This window comes from Macaca fascicularis, chromosome 9 (assembly GCF_037993035.2).
Source record: "Macaca fascicularis isolate 582-1 chromosome 9, T2T-MFA8v1.1".
Classification (NCBI taxonomy): domain Eukaryota; kingdom Metazoa; phylum Chordata; class Mammalia; order Primates; family Cercopithecidae; genus Macaca; species Macaca fascicularis.
The window spans coordinates 30,232,767-30,259,071 of NC_088383.1; the positions used below are offsets into that span (position 1 = coordinate 30,232,767).

The following is a 26,305-nucleotide window of genomic DNA, read 5'->3' on the forward strand; positions in this document are numbered from 1 at the left end:
TCTGAGAGGGTCGAGGAGCCGACATCTGGGTCTACACAGGACATAAATTCCTGCTGGTGCAATTCAAACAACTGTCAGCGCTTCTGACAACTGCCAAGCCGAAGTGCTGTTTGCAGGACTGTGATGCTGGGAGCCTGGGCAGCGGCTTGGCCTGGGGCTGTGTAAATCCAGGGAGAGGCACGACACTGGCCTGCTTACCCGACGCCTGGTCCAGGGCCACCATGACAGGTGCCTGCCAGGCCACCCGGGGAAACGGTGCCTCTTCTTCCATACCTCACACTATTCCAGCAGGGAATGCTGGCCTGAGAGCCCTGCTTGGTGAGAACAAGGACTTCAGACTCAGAGCAGTCAGGGCTGGGTCAAACAGGAGACACGACAACCACATGCCCCTAATATTAAATAAGGTGTGTTTTCTCTCTCTCTTTTTTAGAATTTTCCCTTCATTTTAGAGAATTATAGGCACCCCATAGATCTCAGACAGGGCTAACCAACACACATAAGTACTTATATTAGATCTTGGTCTTTGCTGGTTCACAAGTTGGATAAGTGAACGAACTAAAGTGTTTTTTAAATGAGAGACAAATCAAACATTGAAAAAGGAGGGCCGGGTGTGGTGGCTCACACCTGTAATCCCAGCACTCTGGAAGGCTGAGGTGGGAGGATCACTTGAGGCCAGGAGGTGGGAGAGCAGCCTGGGCCACAGAGCAAGACCCTGTCTCTACAAAAAAATAAAAATAAAAAATAAAAAATCAGCTGAGCATGGTGGTGTGTGCCTGTAGTCCCAGCTACTTGGGAGGCTGAAGTGGGAGGATCGTTTGAGTCCCAGGAGACTGAGGCTGCAGTGAGCTATGATCGCGCCACTGCACTCCAGCCTGGACAATAGAGCAAGATCCTGTCTAGAAAAAGAAAAGAAAAGAAGAAAAAGAAAAGGAGGGAGCAAAAGGGAACTGCTGCTCTATTCTTATTCCTACATAAATCTGGGGCCCTCTGGTGGCTGAAATTTCCCAGCTACAGAGTAAGAACCTGGAGTTTGTGGCCAGCAGGTGTGCGTGCTCACACATTCAATTCTGAATACATTCAATTCTGAATGCACTTCCGGGCCATTCACAGAAACTTTACAGCCACCCTTGAAAGCCTCAGATGTCCACAAAGCCCAAGCTAAGAAGCTTCATCTTTCCAGTGTCTCAGTTTTAAAAATGAGAATTTTACAGTAGGATTAAAGCTTTCAGAAAAACACGGATCAACTAAAATTTACCAAAAAACAGGCAAGTAAATCAGGAATTATTGCTTAGTGGGTAGACACAGGACTTCTTCATCAAAAGTCCTAAGTCCTGATGGACAGAATATTCCCAAAGATGGGAAGGCTCCTTTAAAAGCCTTTGAAAGAAGGGGGCATAATATTAGTATTTTCCACTGGGGAATACCCCAGGGATATTTTCTCATGTGTAAAGCATCAGAACTTGTGTATGAGTGACATTTATTGTTAATTTCCTTAAATGATCTCTCTTGTTCCTCACCAAACCAGTTATCAGCACTTGGGTTTCTGGGATGAAACTCTCTTCGAGCCCCGTTTTCGTGGAAGAGAACTTCAAGCCTCAATAGGCCCAACTGCTTCCCTGACTGAAGACATCCTTTGCCTCACTGCACTGACCCCTCTACCCCTTCCTTAGGCCCCTCAGCCTGCCAGGTCTAACTTTTCATGAATCTTTAAGTAAAGGAGAAAGTCAATCAGATTTAACAATCTTATTAATTTGTCAGTTGAAAAAGATGGCATCTATTATTTTATAAATAATGTTCAAGAAGCTTGGCTTAAAACTAGAAAGAAGGGCCAGGCATGGTGGTGCACGTCTGTAATCCCCACACTTTGGAAGGCTGAGGTGGGATGACTGTTTGAAGCCAGGAGTTCAAGACAAGCCTGGGCAACATGGTGAGACCTCCCAACTGTACAAAAAATCTTTTTGAAAAAATTAGCCAGGCATGGTGGTACATGCCTGCAGTCCCAGCAACTGGGGAGGCTGAGGCAGGAAGATCACTTGTGCCTAGGAGTTCGAGGCTGCAGTGAGCTGTGACAGCACCATTGCACTCTAGCCTGGGCAACAGAGGAAGACCATGCCTCTAAAAAAAAAAAAAAGAAAGAAGGGGCCAGGCATGGTGGCTCACGCCTGTAATCCCAGCACTTCGGGAGGCTGAGGCAGGCAGATCATGAGGTCAGGAGTTGGAGATCATCCTAGTTAACACGGTGAAGCCCCGACTCGACTAAAAATACAAAAAATTAGCTGGGCATGGTGGTGCACGCCTGTAGTCCCAGCTACTTGGGAGGCTGAGGCAGGAGAATTGCTTGAACCCAGGAGACAGAGGTTGCAGTAAGCCAAGATCGTCCCATTGCAGCCTGGGTGACGGAGGAAGACTTCATCTCAAAAAAAAAAAAGAAAGAAAGAAAAGAAAAGAAGACTTTTCATTATGGCTTGGTATACTCTTAGGCAGTCTGAAATGTATCTAGAAAAATAAGAGTGGTCAGTGCCTAACAAAGCATGCAGACTTCTGTGTGGTGGGAGGTGCTGAGGCAGGGTGGAGGTTGGCAGAACTGTGGGAAAAGGTGTTGGAAATGGTTCTCCTAATATGGAGTTGACAAGACTTTTCTTCACCCAGTTTTCCTATCACTATTCCATCATGTTTTTTACCTACTGAAGACGTTCTCCTTTTTTTTGTACAAATTTATGTGGTGCATGAGAAATTTTGTTACACATATAAAATGCATAGTGATCAAGTCTGTATTTAGAACGTCCATCAGCTGAGTACAATACGTTTTTATTTAGTCACCCTACTCTGCTATCAAACCCTGAATTTATTCCCCCTATTGCATCTTTTGCTGCTTAATTCATCTATGTTAAGGGTTAATAAGGAAAACACATCCCCAAGGTAATTTACTTCCAATTCTCTGTATCTGTCTCATTTAAATATATTCCTCTGCATCCTACGTCATTCTTTTGAAAGAAATTAGGCTACTGTGTTATTTGATGCTGAAATGCAATCTTTCAAACTATTACCTGACATACAATTTCTAAACGCAGTTCAGAAAAGTCATCCATTTTACAATCTGTAAAGGAAACAAAACTTGGATTCTAAGCCCAAAGACGTACACCCTATAAGTAAATTTATCGTCACTCCCTCTACACAAATTTTACACAAGTCACAAGTGGTTTGTGCATTCAGTATGAACCCTGTGTATCTAAAAGGGGAAGAGCCAAAATCTCAGCTCCTGTCACTAGACAGTCCAAGAATTTAATATTATAAAAGACATTGGAACAGTGGAAGCAAATAAATAAAGCAGAAATCTGTTTCTGTTTGTTTTCTCATCTGAGTCTGGAACTGGCCCTGTTGTCATTACCGAACCAGGCTCACGAGCAAAGGCAGTTCACTCTCAAACACCTCAGCTTCCTAGAATTACTCCAGGACAACAGCCCAGCCCTGTGAGAAGCTGAATGTGTGATTTCATCTCTTTGCCCATCACCCAGATCGTTTTCTAAAGCAAGCTGTAAGCTCCACCCCGAGAGAATTACTTTTCGCTCACCAAATCTCATTACCTTTCTTTAATAGACATGGTTTTGCTGGGTGAGTCAAGAAGGCCCTCCCCTGTCGGCGTTTTGATCTCTCCAGCAGCAAACATCGCACATGGATTCTTGCAGAGCTTCTCCTGTGGCTGTTCCGAAGAATCCTGGGGCTTCCAGGACACCGGGGCTGCGGTTTGAGCAACAGTTTTCCCAGCAGCTGTCCCCGTCTGCTCGGAAGTGGGCTCCCCAAACTCTGCCGCTGGGAAGGAAAAGAGCAGCATCAGCACTGAACTCTTCAGGCGAACGTTCTTCCAGCGATTCGCCCCCAGCAGCGCAGCTCTGGGAGTTTAAGCCGTGGGCACACGGCGGGTGACCCAATCCACTGGGATGTATGCAAATCTGCAGCACGCTACACTCGGAGAAAACCAAACTTCCTGGAGGGTTACCCACACAGCAAAATGCTTCGTGGCAATTGGTTTCTCTCCTGTGTGCGAGACACAGGAAGTCAGCTTTAACCATTTACTCCCGAACGATTCTAATTCTCCAAAACAATACTTTAACATTCAAATGCGCTATACTCACAAATGCAAACTCCTCTTATAACTTACGCTGTACTGTTTCATGCAAAAATAGAAGGAGGATGAAAGGCCCATGCAGTGTGGCTTGCTAGCCTGCAAAATAGGCGTGCAGGAAGAAACACTCTAGCGATTCAGAGACTGGGGTCAAGCCTTTCCTTAATTCCTTGTGCTTACCCAGCCTGGACCTTCGGGGTCATCTATTTCTAAAAGGGGCCACCAGAACGAACCAGCTCAGAAGGCCGTTGTGTGATTGACGTGACCAAAGTCAACAGAAACCCTATGAAGATGCGTGAAAGCGCTTCCGGTGGTTTTACTGCTGAAAACTTGATGTATCCTCTAGTCAGATCCGGGGTAGAATAGGATTCCCACTGAACTTTTAACCAGTGCTAGCTGTAAACTGCCTTTAGAACTTTGTTAAAAGCAATCATAGACACACAGGACAAATCAAGCAGAAACTAAAACCCAGTGGCTTTCTAAAGCTTTAGGGGCACTAGTCATTACCTCTTAGTGAAAACTTCCTTTTCATAACATTCTCCACCTCCACCTTCTCTTCAAAGGGCAGCCTGTCGCCCAAGTCCAAGTTTCCTTGTGCATTGGTTTTAGCCATGGAAAATTCCTTCGGTTCATCCCCAAGGTGGGTGATGGGAGGATTCGCTCGTTCCAGGCTTCCTTTTCTGGGAACGGCATATTTAGGTTCCTTATGGCTGTCTCCTTCCCTGGCTCTGTTCAGGATGGGGTAGGACACTTCTGCTTCCTCAAAGGACCCATACTTCTCCATCCCACTGTCTCGACTTGTCCAAGCTCTCTTGCTTTCTGTCTCTCCATATTCTCTCAACATTCCCTTGTTCCCGCTACTCTCTACCAAGGGCTGCCAAGCTTGCGATTTCAGAATGCTTCTAACTGGAGAGTCCGAATTTTCTATTGAAGAAGAAAACTTATAGTCAGTAGCACTTGCATTGTCGTCAGGAGGTGGCTTCGTGCGAAGATCCCCGGCATACATTGGAGCGACCGTGGATGCTACGGTAGACACCGATGTGTTCACGGCAGGTGAGAAAGGAATGAGCTTTCCACTCTGCACCTGGAAGGACACAGTTAAAAAGTAAAAAAGCTGCTTGAAAAATATCACCTATATAAATCCTGGTTTATGAATTGACAGAAGCTGAAATACTTGATTGGATGCGGTTTCACTGTTTCTCTTAGTGGAAAACCATTCCTGGACATAGTTGTATCATACGTTTCATTAAACAAAATCCTCTGGGTGAAATGCAGTTGTGCATACTATTTTTTTCTCTCCAAAATGGACTCACTCTACATATTTCCGCAAGCAAGGTATGAAAACAGAAAAAGAGCAACATACTTAGTAGAGTTATCATTTTTAGGAAGAAAGCTATCACCACATCACCTACCGGCAGCAGTTTCCTGGCAGAGCACCTTAATTACATCACTGACCTCAGAGGAATATTGCAGTGCAATAATTGAAGAACACACACACAAACTGCAATCAGACTAGAGCGCACGCACCTGCTCCACCTCTCCCAGCGTGACTGGCTGAGTTTGATAGCGAGCGTTCATTCTCCTCTGTCTCATGTCTATTCTGTTCCGGGTAGAAATCGCTTTTGAGACTGGCTGGGATAATTTGTTAAACAAGGCCAACTTTTCGGCTAAGCTTAGAGTGGAGGAATCAGGTTCTCCTTGCTCAGCAAGCTCTTTGCCCTCATTTGTCTGGTCCTTGGCTAAAGCCTTTTGGTGAGCAGAGGCCTGTAATCTGAAAACAATAAAATGTCAGCAACAAAAGTACCAACAAACACAAGCCCACCGCTAAGTTTCTATGTTAACTTTCTGCCAAGTGTCACATCATTTTGCAAAGGGCTTCTTTTTCCCTAAACACATCTAGGACACAGGCAGGCAGCTGTTCAGCTACTCAGCAAGCAGAGTCGGCACAGGACACTTAGGATCATCGCTTCTACAAAGAGCAGACTCTGAGCTCTGAATTATTTCTACAAAATGAATTTCCTATTTAAGACATTGAAGTCAGCTTGGTAATACCTTATCTTAGACAGACAGGTGGCTTTGTTAGTATCCTAATAAATAGAATGAAAGGGAGTCGCAAAGCATTACCTATGGTGTATTTAGACCTCATGTAAAGACGTGGTTCAGAAGGTGGTCTTTCATGTTAAATAATTAGGAAACGATATAGTCATCTGTCAACAATGTAATAACAGAAGGTCTTGATTTTCACTTGCTAAAGACAAACGGCTTAATTTTTAAAGAGTCACTGCTTCATCTTAGCATTTACTCTCATAGGTTCCTACCAGTTTTCTAAAAGGTACTTAAATCTGCAATTTCCAGTAACCAGAGTAGTAAAGAAAATTTCAGGTGATTATAAATCCCTCCAACTGGCCAGGTCCAGTGGCTCATATCTACGGAAGGCCAAGGCAAGAGGATCACTTGAATTTAGGAGTTGGAGACTAGCCTGGGCAACATCGTGAAACCCCATCTCTACAAAAAAAATAAAAATTAGCCAGGCTTGGTGGTGTGCACCTGTGGTCCCAGCTACTTGGGAAACTGAGGTGGGAGGATCGCTTGAGCCTGTGAGGTTGAGGCTGCAGTCAGCAGCGATCAAGCCTGGGCGACAGAGCAAGACTCTGTCTCAAAAATAAATAAATGAATACATAAATCAGTAAATAAATAAGTAGCTCCCTCCAACTTCCAGCTAGAAGAGAAGGAAAGCCTGAAGTCTTCACGGTCACTGTGAATCTCTAGAGGTTTTCAATGCAATACACCTTCTGCCCCTGACCAATCCAATTCTCAGATCTAGTAAAGGAAATATTCTGCCTTGACTCCTGTGAATCTCCAATGCACAGGCTGTCCCACGCCAAAGAGCAGTCAGCCTCCAAGTTCCAGGTGTATAATGAGGCCAGTGACAAAAAAGCCACCCGAGCCTCAGAGTCCTCCGTGGACCTCGTGCAGTAACCAGGAGGGCAGGGGAACCCACTTCTCCAAGAGGGCCCTGTCTTGGGTGTGCCAGCTTTATCCCCGCACTGCCATCATTTTTAGCTTTTGTGGTTTGGCTCACGTAACAGTAAAATGAAGGGATGTGACCTGGTGTAAGGACATAATTTTAAAGCACCACAATCTAAAACACGATGGTAAAACATCTATGTTTAGACAGTATAAATTGTTATTTTCCCAGTCCCAAAATATAATGGCATTGTCTCTCTATAAATTAGAAAGAGGGAGGATTATTTTCAGCATGTATTTGTATCTACAGGTGTTTGAAAAAGACTAGGTGTTATCAGCATTTCAACATTCAGATTAATGTCCCATTTTTCTTTTCTTGTTCTCTTTCTTTCTTTCTTTCTTTCTTTTTTTTTTTTTTGAGACAGAGTATCACTCTGTCACCAGGCTAGAGTGCAGTGGTGCGATCTCAGTTCACGGCAACCTCTGCCTCCCAGGTTCAAGCAATTGTCCTGCCTCAGCCTCCCAAATAGCTGGGATTACAGGCACATGCCATCATGCCCAGCTAATTTTTGTATTTTTAGCAGAGACGGGGTTTCACCATGTTGGCCAGGATTGTCTTGATCTCCTGACCTCGTGATCCACCTGCCTCGGCCTCTCAAAGCGCTGGGATTACAGGTGTGAGCCACCTCGCCCGGCCAATGTCCCAGTTTTCTATTAATCTTTATTAAGTGCTACAACAGTATTTAGACGAAGAACAAAATTTTTCAGGGATGACCATCATTATGAAAAACAAACAAAGCAACTGGATACATGAGTTAGTGTGATTCTAGTTCTAACACATAACATAGGCAGAGAGACGAAATGTTTCCCCACGCATGCCAGCACGTAGTTATCAGCACCTTGCGCTATGACAAAACAAAATGCCACACATTCTGAACAACTCACGTCACTGACTTGTTTGTCAAACAAACGACAGACATTCAAGACTTTAGGATGTATCTGCTGTTCGGCACCTTTGCACCGGGTGCCGCATGCATCTGTATCTGTCCAGTACCTGGCAGGCTGCACAGCACTCCTAGCTACAGTGGGGCTAGGAAGTCTCGCCATTACAGGGTGGGTGCCCCCAGAACACGAAGCAGGGATAGGTTCACTTTAAAAGGAATTGCCAAAGAGGAAACATTCATAAGGAGAGAGAAGAAAAGAAGCATTAAGGACAGCATAGTTTTACATTCAGAAACGTTAAATCAAAAATTTTAACAGAATTTTTTGCTAATTATTTTTGGGGAGAAAAAAAATCACGCAAGAACTTGAAAAGCAAATACAAACTCAGGAAATAAGAGATAGCAGCTACCCAAAGCAAATGGGGTAAGAATAGGTGTTCAGAGCTGGGAGGATTCACTCTGTCTTGAGAATACTTGTCTTGGTGTTAAAAAAAATTTTTTTTAAAAAGCAAATATTAGCCATCAAAAAATCAGTAGATTATGTCTGTGTTTTAGAATACTGTTTTCAATCTAATTTTTTTCTTTCTGTGTTTTATTTTTTTTAATTTAAAAAAAAATTTTTGGAGATGGAGTCTGACATCCAAAAAATTTTGGAGATGGAGTCAGACAGTCTAGTCTGTCACCAGGCTAGAGTGCAGTGGCATGATCTTGGTTCACTGTAACCTCCGCCTCCCGGGGTCAAGCAATTCTCCTTCCTCAGCCTCCCAAGTAGCTGGGACTACAGGTGCATGCCACCTTGTCCAGCTAATTTTTGTATTTTTATTAGAGATGAGGTTTCACCGTGTTGGCCAGGATGGTCTCGATCTCTTGACCTCGTGATCCGGCTGCCTCAGCCTCCCAAAGTGCTGGGATTACAGGCATAAGCCACTGCGCCTGGCCGTCTGGACTTTTTTTTTTTTTTTTTTTGACAGAGTCTCACTCTGTCGCCCAGGCTGGAATGCAGTGGTACGATCTCGGATCTCGGCTCACTGCAGCCTCCATCTCTTGGGTTCAAGCAGTTCTCCTGCTTCAGCCTCCCGAGTAGCTGGGATTACAGGCGTGCACCACCACATCCAGCAAATTTTTTTGTATTTTTTAGTAGAGACGGGGTTTCACCATGTTGACCAGGCTGGTCTTGAACTCCTGACTTCAGGTGATCTGCCCACCTCTGCCTCCCAAAGTGCTGGGATTACAGGTGTGAGCCACTGCGCCCGGCCTCAATCTACTTTTTAAAAGTATCAGTGTTCTTATACAATCTATAGGCACATCAAGGTAGATTTATTGAGCCTTAAAATGGGATTAATTTTTCTTATATTTACTGTTTTGCTCCCATGGGTGTCTGCTTCTTATTTTACACCAGCCATTCAAATATTTTCTTTTTAAAAAAACAAACTGATTTGTAAAGATTTCCTAATGAGTGCAAGGATATACTTAGCTACAAATGCACCAAGAAACTGAGGAGCAACTGGAGGAGGAACTGCAGGCAGCTGATCTAACAGCAGGTCCATAGAACGGGGCACTGACATGGAGGCCTTTTGGGATGTCAGTAACCTAATGGGATGAACTTTTTTTTTTTTTTTTTTCAGGAAGGGTGTCTGTGTGTCCAAGGTAAGCACAAAACCAATTAACAACTTCAACAACAACAACAAAACTAGGCTGGGTACAGTGGCTCACACCTGTAGCTCCAGCACTTTGGGAGGCTGAGGTGGGAGGACCACTTGAGCCCAGGAGTTTAAGATCAGCCTGGGCAACATGGCAAAACCCCATCTCCACAAAATACAAAAATGAGCCAGGTGTGGTGGTGGGGCCTGTAGTCCCAACTACTTGGGAGGCTGAGGTTGGAGGATCAATTGAGCTCAGGAGGTTGAGGCTGTAGTGAGCCAAGATGGTGCACTGCATTCCAGCCTGAGTGACAGAGTGAGACACTGTCTCAAAAAAAAAAACAACAAAAAACAAAACAAAAAAACAAACAACGCCCCCTCAAAAAATAATAAAAATTTTCAGTCGATTGAAGCAATGATCTCTGAATGAACTACTCTGGGAAATTAATTCTGAATATATTGAAACATGTTATTCAAAACGAACTTCCAGTTGTTTGGAAAGTTATCAAACTGCAATTTAATTTTTAGAAATTTCTGGCAATTAATCCCAGCACTTTGGGAGGCTGAGGCAGGTGGATCCCCTGAGGTCAGGAGTTTGAGACCAGCCTGGCCAACATGGTGAAACCCCATCTCTACTAAAAATATAAAAATTAGCTGAGTGTGGTGGCACATACCTATAATCCCAGCTACTCGGGAGGTGGAGGCAGGAGAATCGCTTGAACCCAGGAGGCGGAGTTTGCAGTGAGCCGAGATCCTGTCACTGCACTCCATTCTGGGTGACAGAGTGAGACTCTGTCTCAAAAAAAAAAAAAAAGAAAAGAGATTTCTGGCAATTAAGAACAAAACAAACCCGTATCTTTTAGAAGGGCATACTGGGATATTTATGGATGAAATGGTAAGACCTCTAGTGTTTGCTTGAAAATAGCACAGGAGGAAAGGGGAAGTGAATGGGACACGGGACACAGGCTGAGCATCGCCGGCCAGGAGGGGGCCAGGAGCGGGTGACCGTGGAAGCTGGGTTTCATCACAGGAATCCACCAAGTTTCATGTTTCTATTTTCCGTTGTCAAAGAGATTTTTAAAACACCAATATGCAGAGACAGAAACAAAATAGAACAAAAACTCCTTTCAAGTTTTTCTAGAAGATACACATCCCATTACAGTTTAGAGAGACCACAGTAAACAAAACCCCTTAGTACTAACTTCTCTGTGGCTTTTAGCTAAACCACTTCCCCAATGCCTCATTTTCATTGAACACTCTTTAAATGTATATTTTTTTTTAAAAAAGACATTATAGCCAAGGCTGAGAAGTCCCGTGGGCACTTACGTGGCTGCGATGACCACCTCCTCGGTGGTGATGGGCTGGGTGAGGGACCTGTCCTGTAGACGGCGTAGCCTCTGCTCCACAGCCGCATTTCTTGAGCGTCGTTTTGGAACATTTTGTTCATCAAAAGATTTTTCCATCTCCTAAGATTAGAAACATTGTGGAACCCTTATAAATTCAAGGAAAGAGCTGGGCATGGTGGCTCATGCCTGTAATCCCACACTTTGAGAGGCCAAGGAGGGAAGACTGCTGGAGGCCAGGAGTTCAGGACCAGCCTGGGCAACAAAGTGAGACCCCCCATCTCTACAAAAAAATGCGTAAATTAGCCAGGCAAGCTGGCACAGGCCTGTAGTCCCAGCTACTTGGGAGGCTGAGGTGAGAACATCACTTGAGCCTGGGAGGTTGAGGCTGCAGTGAGCTATGATCACATCACTGCACTCAAGCCTGAGTGTCAGAGTGAGACCCTATCTCTAAAAAAAATTTTTTAAATAACAAAGAAATTCAAGGAAAGGAAATGAGGGTGGTAAAAAGTCTTTACTCTGTTCTCCTACAGGACCTACAGGAGGGGTCACTAATGAGAGCCTCGTATCATTGTCAGAAGTGTACACTCATGCTGTGTCCACGAGATGGCCACAATCAGCCAAAGATTAGGAAGAAAACAACAGGTGGGCCAAAGCCGGGAGGGCCTTAGCATGCCCAGAAGTGCATGAAGTAGGCTGGGGCCACAAGATTCTCCCTCCCTAAGGCTGACAATTTTTATTTTTTTTGAGACCGGGTCTCACTATGTTGCCCAGGCTGGTCTCAAACTCCTGGCCTCAAGTGATCCTCTTGCCTTGGCCTCTCAAGTAGCTGGGATTACTGCACCCAGTAGTGATCTCTATTCAAGCACGTCAGCACGGCTTACCCTGAAAAGCAACCTCTTGGCGGCAACACTTAGCTTGGCTCGTTCATCCACCTTTTCTTCATCTGCAAAAAGCCACAAATTAAAAACCAGACATCATTAGAAAAGGTAAGTTTGGTCTCCAAAAAATCTTTCAGGGCTAACCTAGAAATCTTTGAGTACAAGAATAGGTGCACCAAAATAAGAATTGGTGGTAGTTTCCCCTGGCAGGGAGCCCATTCTTTCTGCTCAGTGAAAAGGTACTAATTTCCCTTGCAATTCAACCCAGCCAAACCAAAGCAAACTCTGTCCAAGGATTTCTACTCTAACATTAGTTCAATCGAGATTTCACGAATATATTTTATGGGGGGAATTTCTTTTATTTTTAAATAGTAGCAGCAGCACAACAAGAAGAACCTGCTCCTTTGGTTTGAATTAGTTGTTTTTATACTGGTCACTGTATGATTCTCTAACTGCGCTCAGAAAGAAGGGAAAGCTCATCTGAAAATTTCAACTAGATTTTATTATATTCACAGAATGAAAACCTGCAGCAAAGGGAGACAAGATGCTCCATCATGTTATTCTCTCAAAAAGCCAAAAACCTTATTATTAAATCCAGTCTAGATGAGACAATAAAGAAGTAGGAAAAACAGGGAAACAGGTACTTGCCATCGATAGCTGGCATTTCTGAATGTGAAGTGCACCTAGGAAAGACATTAGCAAATAATAATAAATTAGCAGGTGGGAGCAGAAGATGGAAATAAAACATCATATTGAAAGTAAAAATAAAAATGCAATTAAATTCTTTTAAGAAAAAACCTGGTAGCAATTCTAGTTGTGAAAACACACATACAGTTGTGAAGTGACACTGGAGCATGTGTGCACACAATCCCAGCCAAGTACACACCCCGTGGAGAGAGACAAGGCACAAGAACAACTTATTAAACACCACTGATGACAATTTTCTAGATAAATCTTACCATTTTGTGCAATAGTATATGACACTTTAGTTTAAAACTTAAATACAACAAGTAGATGAACATTTAGAAAATGAATATAAAATTCCTCAGTTATATTCCCTGTAAAATCTGGTGAACATGCAATCTGGAATCTAATTTAACAAGAAAGTAAAAAATATTAAAAGCATTAAATGAAGAAAAACAATATTTCTTACTTCTTATCATCTGAATGCAACGTAAAATTGTGTATGTATCATAATATCACTGTAAAGGCTAACATTCTTTAAAAAGACTTTTAAATAAGCCAAATAAATAATGCTTATAGATTAGATGGAAGAATTATGGAATCGCCAACATCCCATATAAATAGCATCAAGGCCATCAGTGTAGTAAAACTCCCGTGTCATTGCCATGTTCCTGGACTAGGAAACTGCACATACACACGCCTACCTATCTGATTCCTTTCGTTCTGCTGAAGTTACAGGTTGGGTTCTAAATCTCTCGGAAGTTTTTCTACTTTCACCAGGAGAAAAATAGCGTCTTGGTTTCCGGGACCCTCTCTCCCGTTCCACACTGGTGGGCAAGCCAGGTCCTTCGGCCGACCTCTCCACCCGTGATTTGCTTTTAGAATCAAAGGGCAGAGAGTATAAGGAAGGTAAACGAAGACAGAGAAAGAGAAGACAGCAAAGGATTATGCATCTCTGTGAGTCAAGGCACAGACATCGCCAAACCCCTCTTCATGCCTCTACCATGCAGGTAAGGAAGGAGACATTCCAGAGACCCAATCCGCTAGTTCCCCATTAGTAGGCAGAAGCAGAGTGGTAGTTTTTGAGCCATTTTCCACATAGTGGCCCTGCACACACTTGTGAGCTAAGCTAATATGATTCAATGCAGAACACAACACAGGTCGAGGAGTGAATCATTCTGCCAGGGACGTGCAAGTGACACAGCTGGAGGGTGTGTGAAGCATCACCTACAGTTCAGGTCTCCTGCAGGCGTTGGCAGATGCCAGGAACGCACTTCGGAGCTGGGCGACAGAGACCTTTGTGTCCAGCATGCTGAGCTCCCCATAGGGCCCTTCAGTCTTGGAGCTGGGCAGCTCCAGCTCTCTCCTGGAAGCTGGGTCCTTATACTTCAAGGCCTGGAGCTGAGGGGGGCCTGTGAAATCTGACAGAGAGCGGGTACGGACCTTGCGCTTTTTCGAGGCTTCCTTGTTGTGACCAGTTGGTTTGGCGTCTTGGGACACAGGCTCACTTTGAATGTAGAGAACCATCTCGCTCCTGCCTGTCCTCTCAGTGGGCTGGTGCTGAGCTTGAGGGGGGTGCGCCATGCTTTCCGGTTCTTTCTGATGCTCTGAGGTGACTGTGCTCACAGCAGGCTTACCAAAGTCCTCGTTTCTAGAGGGATCTTCTGGGCTTCTCACAAGCCCGTCACCCTCCAAAGCCAGTAAGGTTTTCTTGCTTTGCTCGAGAGCTTCAGTGAAGAGCACATCTTCTTCTTCTTTTTCTTCTCCTCCTCCTTCTTCTTCTGCTTTTGACTCGCAGATATGGAGAACTGGGCTATCCCTTCCATCACCTTCTAGAACCTTCAAGGGAGGAGGTTTGGGGACATTCTGGGTGGCTGATGCTACCCAGCTACACTCAGATACATTTTCTGGGGTTTCTGGCGTCACCAGCTTGGCGGTGTGACCGGTATCCGCGGGTTGGACATAGCCACGGATTGGCCGTCGTGCAGAGCCTGCTGCCTTGCTGGGGACCCTATCAAAGGCCGAGTGCTCGGACTGAAATGACAGGTAATGGACTGGCGCTGGCTGGTGTCTCCTCTGAGTTATGGACTCTGAGGCGAGTTCAGGGCTGTTTCGAGCACTTTCCTCTTTCACCAATTTTTCTCTAACTTTAACTCTTTAAGAAAGAAAAAGGATTTAAGTTGCAAAGTGCGGTAACGGCCTCGCAGGAGGAAAGCAAGCGTAGATCCCAGATTACCAGCGAATGGAAACCGACCCCAAGAGAAAATAACTTGTGAAAAAGCATTTTGGTGTCTAATGTCAACTACTTGTCAGATGATCCTAAGTTGAGTTTCCAATTTGTATATGTATGCCCAGGTGGTGCAAAACTAACTGTAGCCCTTGTAAAAGCTGGCAGGGGTCAGATGCTATCCTGGGAGAGAATGGGTCCCTTCTGACCAAATAAATACCCAGAAGCCACAGAAAAATGCATTAATATACACCACCAGTATGCATTAGGGCACAATGAGGCTGGTCCCTTGAATCAGGAAGCTTTCCTCACGCACAGGCCTGGAACACGGACTGTGGGGGAAGGTTCCTGGCATACAGACACCTATTGACCAAACGTTGTAATTTCATTGCCTCCTGAAAATGTAAGGGCACTCACGATTATTTACGCTTTTCATTTAGTTCAAGATACAACAACCGCCTCTCTTTTAAAGCACTCAATTAGACATTCACAAGCTTTTTCATGCAATGCAGAGTATATTCATTCATTCAGAAGGCACGTGGCCAGTTTGGGCATCATTATGAATAATTCTAGCGCCAAAAGAATGTTAGAGAAAAGATAGTTGCTGACAGAATTAATGAAGTGAACATTTCCCACCACCATCCCCCTCTCCTGCTGTTATGCTCTTAGTCAAAAACGAATCCCAAAAAAGCTGCCGGGCCCTGGGGCTCATGCTTGTAATCCCAACCTTTTGGGAGGCCTGGGCAGGAGGATCATTTGAGGCCAGGAGTTTGAGACCAGTTTGGGCAACATAGTGAGATCCTGTCTCTACAAAAGTGAAAAACAATAGCTAGGTGCAGTGGCGTGTGCCTGTAGTCCCAGCTACTTAGGAGGCTGAGGCAGGAGGCCCACTGGAATCCAGGAGTTTGAGGCTGCAGTGAGCTATGATTGTACCACTGCACTCCAGCATAGGCAACAGAGAGAGGCTCTGTCTCTAAAAAACAAAAATAAAATAAAAAATAAAGAGAGATTGCTCCAGTTGTTTCTAAAGATATTCAAATATCTGAGAGCAAAACTGGCATCCTTTTCAAAAGCTACAGACCTTTTTCCATTACTGCAAAACAAAGAAAGCAAGAGCTCTGACCGTGGGGTGGGGTCGGACCTCTGCTCAGATCCCGGCTCAGTCAGATTGGCCTGGGTGGTGCTGGGCAACTCACCTGCCCTAAGTAAGCCTCAGTTTCTTCACCTTTTAAATGGAAATAATAGTGACATAGTGTAATATGACATTTGCAAAGCACATGGCTTAGTGCTGAGCAAAGAGTAAACATTTATTAGTGTTATCTAGTTCTTATTTTTGCTTTTTGAAGTACCATGTAGTGGGAAAGGAGACATAATTCCAACTACTTGATAATGGAAAAATGACAAGTGCACCCTGCTAAATTTGATAAAAACTCCTATTTTTTTTTTAACATAAGAGGCAGGGCATCTATATATGTGTCATTAAAGGAAAATCCACACAGACACACATATAGGTGGTGACTATGAACAACTCAGGAAAAGAAAACATTTTGAGTTGTTATTTTGCTCAGAAACGAGGCAGTGTTGGAGGTTTTCATACTTAAAACTTTTGTTAATCAAAAGGAGACTGAAGCGCGGCTCCAGTTCTCCTGTGGAATGCGCACTTCTGATCAGAGACAATCTGCATGTTGTCCTCAGCCGAGAACAAAGTGACTGTCAGAAACTCTGTGTGGGGAGCTTTGTCCTTCCATGACTTACTCATTCTGACTCCTTCCGCCTCTCCCTGCCCCCAGTCTTAAAAATGAAATGATAGGAGGTTTTGTTTGCTTTTAAAACCACATGCCCTAAATTTAACTGTTGAAAATTAACTTCTGGTTTAGAGATGAGGAGATATGAAAGCAAGGAGGTTGGAAGGGCTGGGAGCAGTGGGGAGTTGAGCAGACGCAGGCTGGTGAGTGTGAGTCAGCTCAGGAAAGCAGCCCAGGGCCTGGCTGGGTGCTCACTACTGCCCCTCACTGGCCAGTCCTATGTGAGTTGGTGAGAAGGAAAAAGCAAAAAGGTCAAGGAAAAGGTTTGTCAATCAAGAAAGATTGAAAAAGAAGGGGAAGGAGAGATACTATCAGCATGGATTAGGGCAAGTGGAGGAGAAAAGCAAATGATTTGAAAGTAACTTCCACATGATTTTCAAGTGCACCGGTATTAAAAAGGGCAAGAGGAGAGCGGGTGTCAGCTGATGTGTGGAACCACAGGTCAGGCGGGAAGAAGCAACACTCATGCACGCACACCCCAGAGGCCGGCGTGCGGGTACCTGGACGGCCAGTTGATAAGTGAAGGTGTGTCCCCTTCGGAATCTTTCTGGAGAAACCACTCATGTTTGGGTTTCCCTGTACTATTGTGTACAAAAAACAAAACCAGATAATCTCTATTAAAATGTCAACACATACACAGACTTTACCATAACTTAAAACCTAAAGGCTGATTTTTATTAAGAATAATCCTCACTTATAAGTGGGAGTTAAACATGGAGTACGCATGATCACAAAAAGGGAGCAGCAGACATGAAGGCCCACCTGAGGGAGGAGAGGGGCAGGAGGACAGGGATTGAAATACAACTTGTTGGCTGCCGTGCTTATTACCTGGGTGACAAAATATTTCATACACCAAAGCCTTGTGACAATTTACCTACATAAGAAATCTGCACATGTACCCCTGAACCTAAATTAAAACTTAAAAAATATAAACAAATATAAATATTATAGGAAAAAAAAAGAATAATTCTGGCTTTTGAAAATGTATAAGCACATTTTGCTATAGAGTTTATATTCACTTCATGGAGTTTCCAGGACATGTGGCTCACTACTAAAATCAAGAGGTAAAAATAAATGTATCTAAGGCCATTAAATCACGTGTTTTCACAAGTAATTTTAAATTATTAGAAAGGAGTCAGTTGGCGGGGTGCAGTGGCTCACATCTGTAATCCCAGCACTTTAGGAGGCCGGGGTGGGTGGATCACCTGAGGTTAGGAGTTCGAGACCAGCCTGGCCAACATGTTGAAACCCCGTCTCTACTAAAAATACAAAAAATTAGCCGGGTGTGGTAGTGTGCACCTATAATCCCAGCTACTCGGGAGGCTGAGGCAGGAGAATTGCTGGAACCCGGGAGGTGGAGGTGGCAGTGAGCCGAGATTGTGCCATTGCACCCCAGCCCAGGTGACAACAGCAGGACTCGGTCTCAAAAAAAAAAGAATGGAGTCTGTTATAGTCACACTCTGGCCTCAAATACCAGGCAATTCTCTTGTAAGCAGCTGACTAAAAGTAAAAGGTAATTTAATTTCCATGAATTTTGCAGTGGCACATTTGTAAATAGCCTAATATAAAAATAGCATCCACGTAAAACAACACATTTCAAATAAAGAAGATAATTAAAATAAATAAAAATAAAATAAAAAAATAAATGAGATCACATTTTTAGTTACTATTACACATTTTCCTTTTATAATTATCACTGAATAATGTGACCAACACAAGAGTTACAAGTACTAATTCAGGTCCATTCTGCCCATATTTATTGAGCTCCTAGTGTGTCCAAGTAATGAGCTAAGGAACGACGAAAATGAATCATAAATCAACATAGCCGTTAAAAACCTTATACCGCAGGTAGGCAAGGTCATATATAATCCGCACATTCATTCCTCAACACACGACTGAGTATGATGCCAAGCAGAATGTGAATGAGTAATTACACCAGGCTGAAGGTATTTTAGAGAAACATCATGGGTAAGGACAACCTTGTTTTAACAATGTAAAGCAAGTCATAGGAGGAACACTCAGATTACTGCCCTGCCTCCTCTTACAATGTAGGGGAAAAAAGGAAATTCTACAGGCTAGTTACAATGTTTACCAGCTCAAAACTTTATGGGCCCATCTGCAAGAATTTCTCAGCACCATGCTGGAAACACATTGCAGCTCAAAAAGCAATTTCTAAAAGAAAATAAGAGTTATAATCCACTTAATTTTCTAAAATCATTTTGGTTTGAGTTTTAGTTGGAGGGGACAGGCAAGTATCTGGAACCGCTATTGTACATCTTGCTGTAACCACTGACCTCTGTCTCAGTCTGGGCTTGGACTGATCTGTTTCTCCAGTAAGATCCTCCGGCCTTGCTACTCCTAAAACTATCACCCCACCTCCCAATCCTCTGCATCACATCAATTTTGCCCACAGCAAATAAAAAGTGAAGCTGTATCTAGAGCCATTTCATTTCCAACTACAAAGGGTCCAATTTCTCAACTTTTATTTGATGGGAAGAGTTTGGCACATCACCCGCAGCCAGGAACGAAGGCAGCGCAACTCAGTCCAGCGTGCAGAGGGAAGAGGGGCCAGCAGACGCCTGCTGTTGGAAATGACATCAAGTTCCTATAACGAATCTGCCGCCTTCACGGGGTTATGTTTAGGCTGAACGCTTTCTGTATAACAGAGGGCTTTGTAAACGAAGTGCAGTACAACTTTTTGAACATGACCTTCACTGGCAAGAATAAAACTTGGTCAGCATCACCATCAAACTCCATCAGGGGCTTGTGGAAGCATGTTGGGTCAGTATTTATAAAATGGAAATCCCACACAGACACAGGGGACTTGCCGGGCTGCATTTGCTTGTTACACCTGAGATATGGAACCAGCCAAAAACCAAAGGACTACCGCCAGGGTGGTGAATACTCAAAGTCTGAGTATATAGACAGTCTCAGACTTACAATGTAAGATTTATTGACTTTAGGATGTTGTGGAAGCGATAGGGATTCAGGAGCGCTTGTGCTTAGAATTGTGAATTCTGTTCTTTTCCTGGGCTGGTGCTGTGTGGTGTGACGCTCCCCTGCGATGCTGGGCAGAGGCAGTGAGCCGCCGCTCCCAGATTGCCACCAGCCACACAGCCGTGGGGGGAACGACCCGTCCCCACAGTGTGCTGCATGGCCAGATGGCTCTGTCCAAATCCAAGCTAATGTGAGTGTTCTGAGCATGTCTGAGGTAGGTTGGATGTATTAAATGCATTTTTTGACTTAATGTTTCCTTTGTTTTTCTGACTTACAATATTTTCAAGTTATGATGCATTTATTGGGATGTGACCCCATCGTAAGTTGAGGAACATCTGTAAAATAAATCCGAATGTATGTAATAAGAAACAAACAGGCCAGGTGTGGTGGCTCACGCCTGCTGTAATCCCAGCCCTTTTGGAGGCTGAGGCGGGAGGATCCCTTGAGGCCAGGAGTTCGAGCCAGCCTGAGCAACATAGCAAGACTCTGTCTCTATTTAAAAAATTAAAAAGTTAATGAAAGGTGGTGGCATGCGTCTGTAGACCCAGCTACTCAGGAGGCTGAGGCACGAGGATCCTTTGAGCCCAGGAGTTTGAGGCTGCAGTGAGCTATGATTGCACCACTGCACTCCAGCCTGGGAGACACAGTGAGACTCGGCCTCTAATAATAAATAAAAAAATAAATAACAAATGTATGTGAAGGTGTCATGCCTAGGACATAATAAGCCTTTTAAATGTTTTTCTTACCTTCTTCCTTCTTCATAGTCAACACAGTAATGAAAGTTTACAAATTTCTCTTTTTATGTTTTGAAGACATAATACTTAGGAGACCCAATTCAGAAGTCATGCGATTTTCAGCAGAGTGAGTCCAGCCTCACTAGGAGGGCCTGAGTTTGTCTTTAGTACATTTAAAGCAGGAGTGATCTAGAAAAGCATTTCTCCAAGTAAGGGTTTCAGGATCCTTGAGGTTGGCTATGACACATATTTGGGTGAGGTTATCTGCCATACAAAATGAAAATGCGAGAGGGATGAGGAGAGGTCTAAATCAGACACCAACGGTGCACAGGCTCTCCTGGGCACTGCGAAGTGATGATCTCACAGAATGCAGCCACTTCTGAGTCGTGCAGCAGCATCTATACTTTGGTCACTCCCCTCTTCCGTCTCCCACTTCCCCCATCAGACTTCTTAGCTGAGTTCTCCTCCTCACCCCCACTACACAGAGCCCCAGGTGCTCTTGACATTTCAGCTTGGATGTCTAATAGACGTCTTATATTTACATGCCCAGAAAATGAACTCTTAACTTCCCTCTGTCCCAGCTTGTACTGGAGTCTTCCCTATGCCAAATCCCTGCTTCGAGCTGCCTTGGCCAAAAAATTGAGACTCACGTTTTACTCCTCTGTTTCTTTCAAACCCCACCCCTACCTCATCAGCAAGTTCTCCTGGTTACCTTCAAAATATAACCTCTTTCCACCACCTGTGCTGCCATCATTCTAGTTCAAGCCACCACCGTCTCTCACCTATGTCACCAGGATGACCCCCTCATTATTCTACCTGTTTCATCCTGGCCCCCTAAAGTCTATCTTCCGCTTAGCAGCCAGCGTAATACTTTGAACTGTAAGGCAGATGGATCATTCCTCTTGTTGAAACCCTCCTTTGGCTCCACATATCAAGTAGCGCCAAACCCAAAGCCCTTGCGGTGGCTCTGAGGCCCTCCCCGATCTGTGGTCTCACTAACATCATCCCTACCGCCCGCTCCGTTACAGCCTTCTCTCCTCACTAGGATGTGACAGCCTCTGGAGAGAGAGACTTCGTTCATGTTCATCTCCTCGGCACTCAAAGCTATGTGTGGCGAACAGCAGGTCTCAGATGCTTGTGGAATGGACGAACTGGTGAATGACAATCTCCACAGCAACTCTATGAGGTCTTCTTGTTCCCATTTTATAGATGCAGACGGTGAGGTGCAAGGGAAAAGGACATTAACTGCCCACAATCACACAGCTGGTAACAAAAGGATGGGGCTCGGACCCAGTGCAGCAGGAACCCCCAGCCTGCACCTTCCAGCCTTCCAGAGCAACAAGCTTCCACATTCTGGAAAATGGCTGCTCCCTTGGCTTGAATGGGTAAGAATGAGGTTGGGATGCCAGTGTTCATGGACTCCAAGGTTAAGCAAGGAAGACACCAAGAACTTCCCGGTCACAGCCACAACCCTGACCGGATGTGGATCTCTCTCTAGTGCCGGTTCCACCGTCAGCAGAATTACCCGATTACCTATGAATTCTGCAGAACCCAATTACCTTCTTCCTTTGTTTCTCCAATGAACAGCATAAAAATCAATGGAGTCAGGCATTGGAAGGTTGTGGACTGAGCTTTCCACCTCGGAGCAGCACAGCCTGATCATAATACTGAGAGGTTGGCAAAGCGATGCCCAACTCGATTTTAAAATATATCATCCATCAAAGTACAAAACTTACTTCAGGGGTGCAGAGGGCATTGTTTTGGAGGATAGTAAAATAGCAGGTGAGTTTTTTAAAAAACATGAAGGAAAAAAGAGATCACATCTGAATTATGGTGGTTATTTTTCTCTTTTATTTTCTCTTCATTTCTTTTAATCTTGTGTGACGTTATTTCATGAAGTCTTGCTTAATTATTTTTGATAAATTAAGTTTGCTTAAGAAATTAACAGTGGGAGATTTGCTTTATACAACCTAATGAGCTGAACGCAGGATACTGTGAGGATATACCAGTCTTTGCACATGGAGTCAAGAATCAGTTCTGGTAGACAGAGGCACAAAGGATCATGGAAATGTTTCCTATCCTGACTGGGATAATGGTTATACATTTACCAAACTCACCAACCTGCATCCTTAAAATCTGTGTATCTGATGCAAATTATACCTCATTTAAAAAATATGTCATCATTGGGTTACAGAGTAAGGACTTCTTTTTTTTTTTTTTTTTTTTTTTTTTTTTTGAGACGGAGTCTCACGCTGTTGCCCAGGCTGGAGTGCAGTGGCGCGATCTCGGCTCACTGCAAGCTCCGCCTCCCGGGTTCCCGCCATTCTCCTGCCTCAGCCTCCTGAGTAGCTGGGACTACAGGCGCCTGCCACCGCGCCCGGCTAATTTTTTTTTTTGTATTTTTAGTAGAGACGGGGTTTCACTGTGGTCTCGATCTCCTGACCTTGTGATCCGCCCGCCTCGGCCTCCCAAAGTGCTGGGATTACAGGCTTGAGCCACCGCGCCCGGCCGTAAGGACTTCTTTAGTACTGAGAATGTAGCATTTTCCGGGGGCAAAAACAGGATAAACATGTGAGATAACCAATTTCTTCCAGTCTCCCTTTGAGCTCATCTCAGTGAAGGCCCGAATGCTGTAACCACAGCCCACAAAGGAGGGAGGGAAGAGATATGTGCAGATGCACAATTGTCAGAAAATGCTGGAATCTGAGGAAGGTGCGAGGCTGGACTGGCATCCCCTCATCTCCTGATTTGAACCACCACTCCTAGAATAAGGTAAATAGGGACTTGACAGCTTTCATCATAAGACTAGACTAGAATCAGCCTTTCAGGGCTGTGGACTCAGTTCACAATGCTCCACAAGTGGCCGATGATTTTCTGCTCGCTTATCACGATTTGCATTTACTGTTTAATAATATTTATGAGCAGCCTGACTCAGACCACATACAAGAACCCCAATCCCAGACAAAGTAGAAAGAGCCTTGTCAGATAAACAAGTGCTGCTCACAGTGTGTTCCGCCGATCGGTGTCCCTGCTCCATGATTAGATAAAAGGCTCGCACCGGAAGGGAAATTAACAACATCACTAAACCTGCTGTGTAGTTCAGCTAACATTTTCTTCACAACATGATTTTCTTAATGAAGGAAACTGTACATAATTTACATTCAGGCGCAAGTGTCTCATAGGTTGTGTGCTGATAAACAGTTTGCAGATTGGCTATGTCGAACAGCATTGCTATAGTTTGATGATACTTTAAGCAAACAGAAAACAGCAGAATATTCATTCAAAAATGATTTTCTAGGCCACTTGAAATTGTTGGATATCCCAGTTGTAGTGAAGGAGATATGAAAATGACTAGGGCAAGGTATCTGCCCATCTCTTAAAACTTCTACTAAAGTAATGCTATCACTGCAATCATCCTTACCAGACTTACAGAAGAGCTTAATACCAAATTCGCAGTGCCGTGTCTGCAAAAATCCTTACGAAATTACTAAAGTCCACTTCTGAATATGACAGCCATGATCTAGGGTGCTTAGCATTTGGTGTCTTTTTTTTTAATTTTTAATTTCTGTGGGTACATAGTAAGTGTATGTATTTATGGGGTACATGAGATGTTTTGATGCATGCAATGTGTAATAATCACATCATGGAAAATGGGGTATCCATCCCCTCAAGTATTTATTCTTTGTGTAACAAACAATTGAATTATACTTTTAGTTATTTTAAAATGCACAATTATTAGACTATAGTCGCCCTGTTGTGCTATCACAAATCAGGTCTTATTCATTCTTTCTAACTATCTTTTGTACCCGTTAGGTGCTGGACATTTGACTATCCTTCCTACGATATAGGGTGGCTGTGAAGTGGCATCTGTGGGACTCCTCATTTGGCTCATGACCTCTTTCTCCTCTTTTCCCTTCTAGCACAATCATCAGCAACCCAGAAGCCAAACTAACATCGGGGCTCCCTTTGCTAAGCTGAGCCAAGCTCCAGCTCTGATGTCTCTGGGAAACTCACAATACGATAATGGGAGCAGACTGGTGCGAGAGTCTAAACACCAAAGAAAGTGGAAGTGACTCCAAAAATGGTCCCAGTTTCTAGTAGCCCATTTATCCCTAGTGTTCCATTACTGGAACGCTAAGCATGTGGGAGTTATTTATATTCTACAAACATCACCAAGGTCTGATTGCAAAAATTAAAAAAATTGCAACCTCAGGCATACATGGGTTAAGGAGAGAGAAGTTACCAAAAAAACAAAAAACAACCTGGAAAGGTCAAGAAAGCAGGGCAGATGGGAAGGTGGACTCTTTTCTGGACACATTTGTCAGGGCCTCTATTAGAAAGAGATACCCAGATGTAATCTGACCACTGCAGGACGCAGGGGAACCATTGCCTACCTGTGCTATTGGCGACTCACTTTCATTAATGTCCCCCAAGATTGGACTAATCACTTTGGCAGTCATATAAAGAACTTCCTGTCAACTAAAACCCCTAGGTATGTTTCCCATGAACTGCTGTTAAATCAGGTTTCCACAATCTTGAACTTGTGCACTGATTTTTTCCCCATCTAAATACAGAACTTTATTAAATTTCACCTTGTTAGTTTCTAACCATTGTTCCAGGTACACGTGCTCTCTTGCCTATATGATCCTGTTCTCTCTCTCCCCCTCCTTCTTACTTCTCTTCCCCCTCTTCCCCCTCCAACTCTGTCCTCATCCCTCTCTTTTAGTCATCAAACTTATTTACAATCCCTCCTCCAGAAATCTGATCTAAATACATGCATTTATATGCGTGTATTACATATGGTGCTTAAAAAGCCTTGTTCTCATAAACAAACAGATGATTTATTTTGTGGAATCTTGGGGTGAGCCAACCCTTCACAGGGCAGAGGTCACCTACAAGGGGAGAGGCTTACAGGGTTACGGGGGACCAGAACAATGAAGTGATGACTTCAGGTGTATCAGAACTGTTTTGATGAAGCAACTGGCTGGCAGGGAATTATATTACCAGGAAATAATAACTCACTCCAAGTTTTCATAAAGGCCAGGGGTTGCCCTTGCGTTGTATCCCCAAGTATATAATAGTATATAATGATCAGCTTTAACTCCCTACAACTCCCAAGGGTCTACAGACTAAAAAGTGCTTCCTGTTACCAAAGTGAAGTCAAATCCAGCACAGTCAAATTAGTTTCACCATGTGGGTGTCCAGCTCTAATTATATACCAGCTTCTAATTATAAAACGTTAAGAATGGCTATTAACTTCTGAATCTCATTAAAATTAACAGTTAATTTGCTAAAAGTCGCTTGTTTGGAAAAACTGCTAATGACTGTTCTGCAGATACGCACAGGTACAAAATCTGCAAGGACACAGGCTCAAGGACAAAATTTTGCATTTAAAATCTCACACTCCTTTGAGTTTTCAGCTAGTGTACATAGTAGCTAGGGTTTGAGAAGATATATTTATATTTAGTCCAATGAATAGGAATTGTCTGCCAGGCCCCATGGCTCACGTGTGCAGTCCCAGCACTTTGGGAGGCCAAGGCGGGTGGATCGCTTAATGCCAGCAGTTCCAGACCAGCCTGAGCAACATTGTGAAACCCCGTCTCTACCAAAAAATACAAAAATTAGCCGAGCATAGTGGCGTGCACCTGTTAAGTCCCAACTACTCGGGAGGCTGAGGCAGGAGGAACGCTTGAGCCCAGGAAGTCAAGGCTGCAGTGAGATTGTGTCACTGCCCTCCAGCCTGGGCAACAGAGCAAGACCTTTTCTCACAAAAAAAAAAAAAAAAAAAAAAAAAAAAAAAAAAAAAGATAATAAGAATTGTCACTTGCCAATAAGAACAGGATGAAATGAAAAAAAAGAGGGAATGACTTACTCATCTATTTTAACAGCTGGGATTCTAGAGTATGGCAGGGAGCACAGGTGTTTGGGGGTACAGGGACTAAAAGGTGAAGCCAATTCCATTC

General features: G+C 43.9%; 1 protein-coding gene across 34 annotated transcripts in view; it reads right to left on the bottom strand.

The window, feature by feature from the left end:
* LOC102125303 (supervillin) overlaps positions 1-26,305 on the bottom strand; it is a 275,990-nt gene that overhangs the window by 58,749 nt on the left and 190,936 nt on the right. For 12 of the 34 annotated variants that reach the window (XM_005564890.5, XM_045399773.3, XM_045399775.3 and 9 more), the window contains 10 exons: positions 17,112-17,192; positions 13,811-14,734; positions 13,284-13,454; positions 12,544-12,578; positions 11,899-11,960; positions 10,998-11,137; positions 8,145-8,240; positions 5,651-5,894; positions 4,631-5,207; positions 3,585-3,810 (listed from right to left, as the gene is read on the bottom strand). In XM_005564890.5, coding sequence (XP_005564947.3) covers positions 3,585-3,810; positions 4,631-5,207; positions 5,651-5,894; positions 8,145-8,240; positions 10,998-11,137; positions 11,899-11,960; positions 12,544-12,578; positions 13,284-13,454; positions 13,811-14,734; positions 17,112-17,192 — 2,556 coding nt within the window. The remainder of the gene's footprint in view (positions 1-3,584; positions 3,811-4,630; positions 5,208-5,650; positions 5,895-8,144; positions 8,241-10,997; positions 11,138-11,898; positions 11,961-12,543; positions 12,579-13,283; positions 13,455-13,810; positions 14,735-17,111; positions 17,193-26,305) is intronic. The other 22 variants (XM_074001311.1, XM_074001315.1, XM_074001313.1 and 19 more) reach the window with 9 other exon arrangements.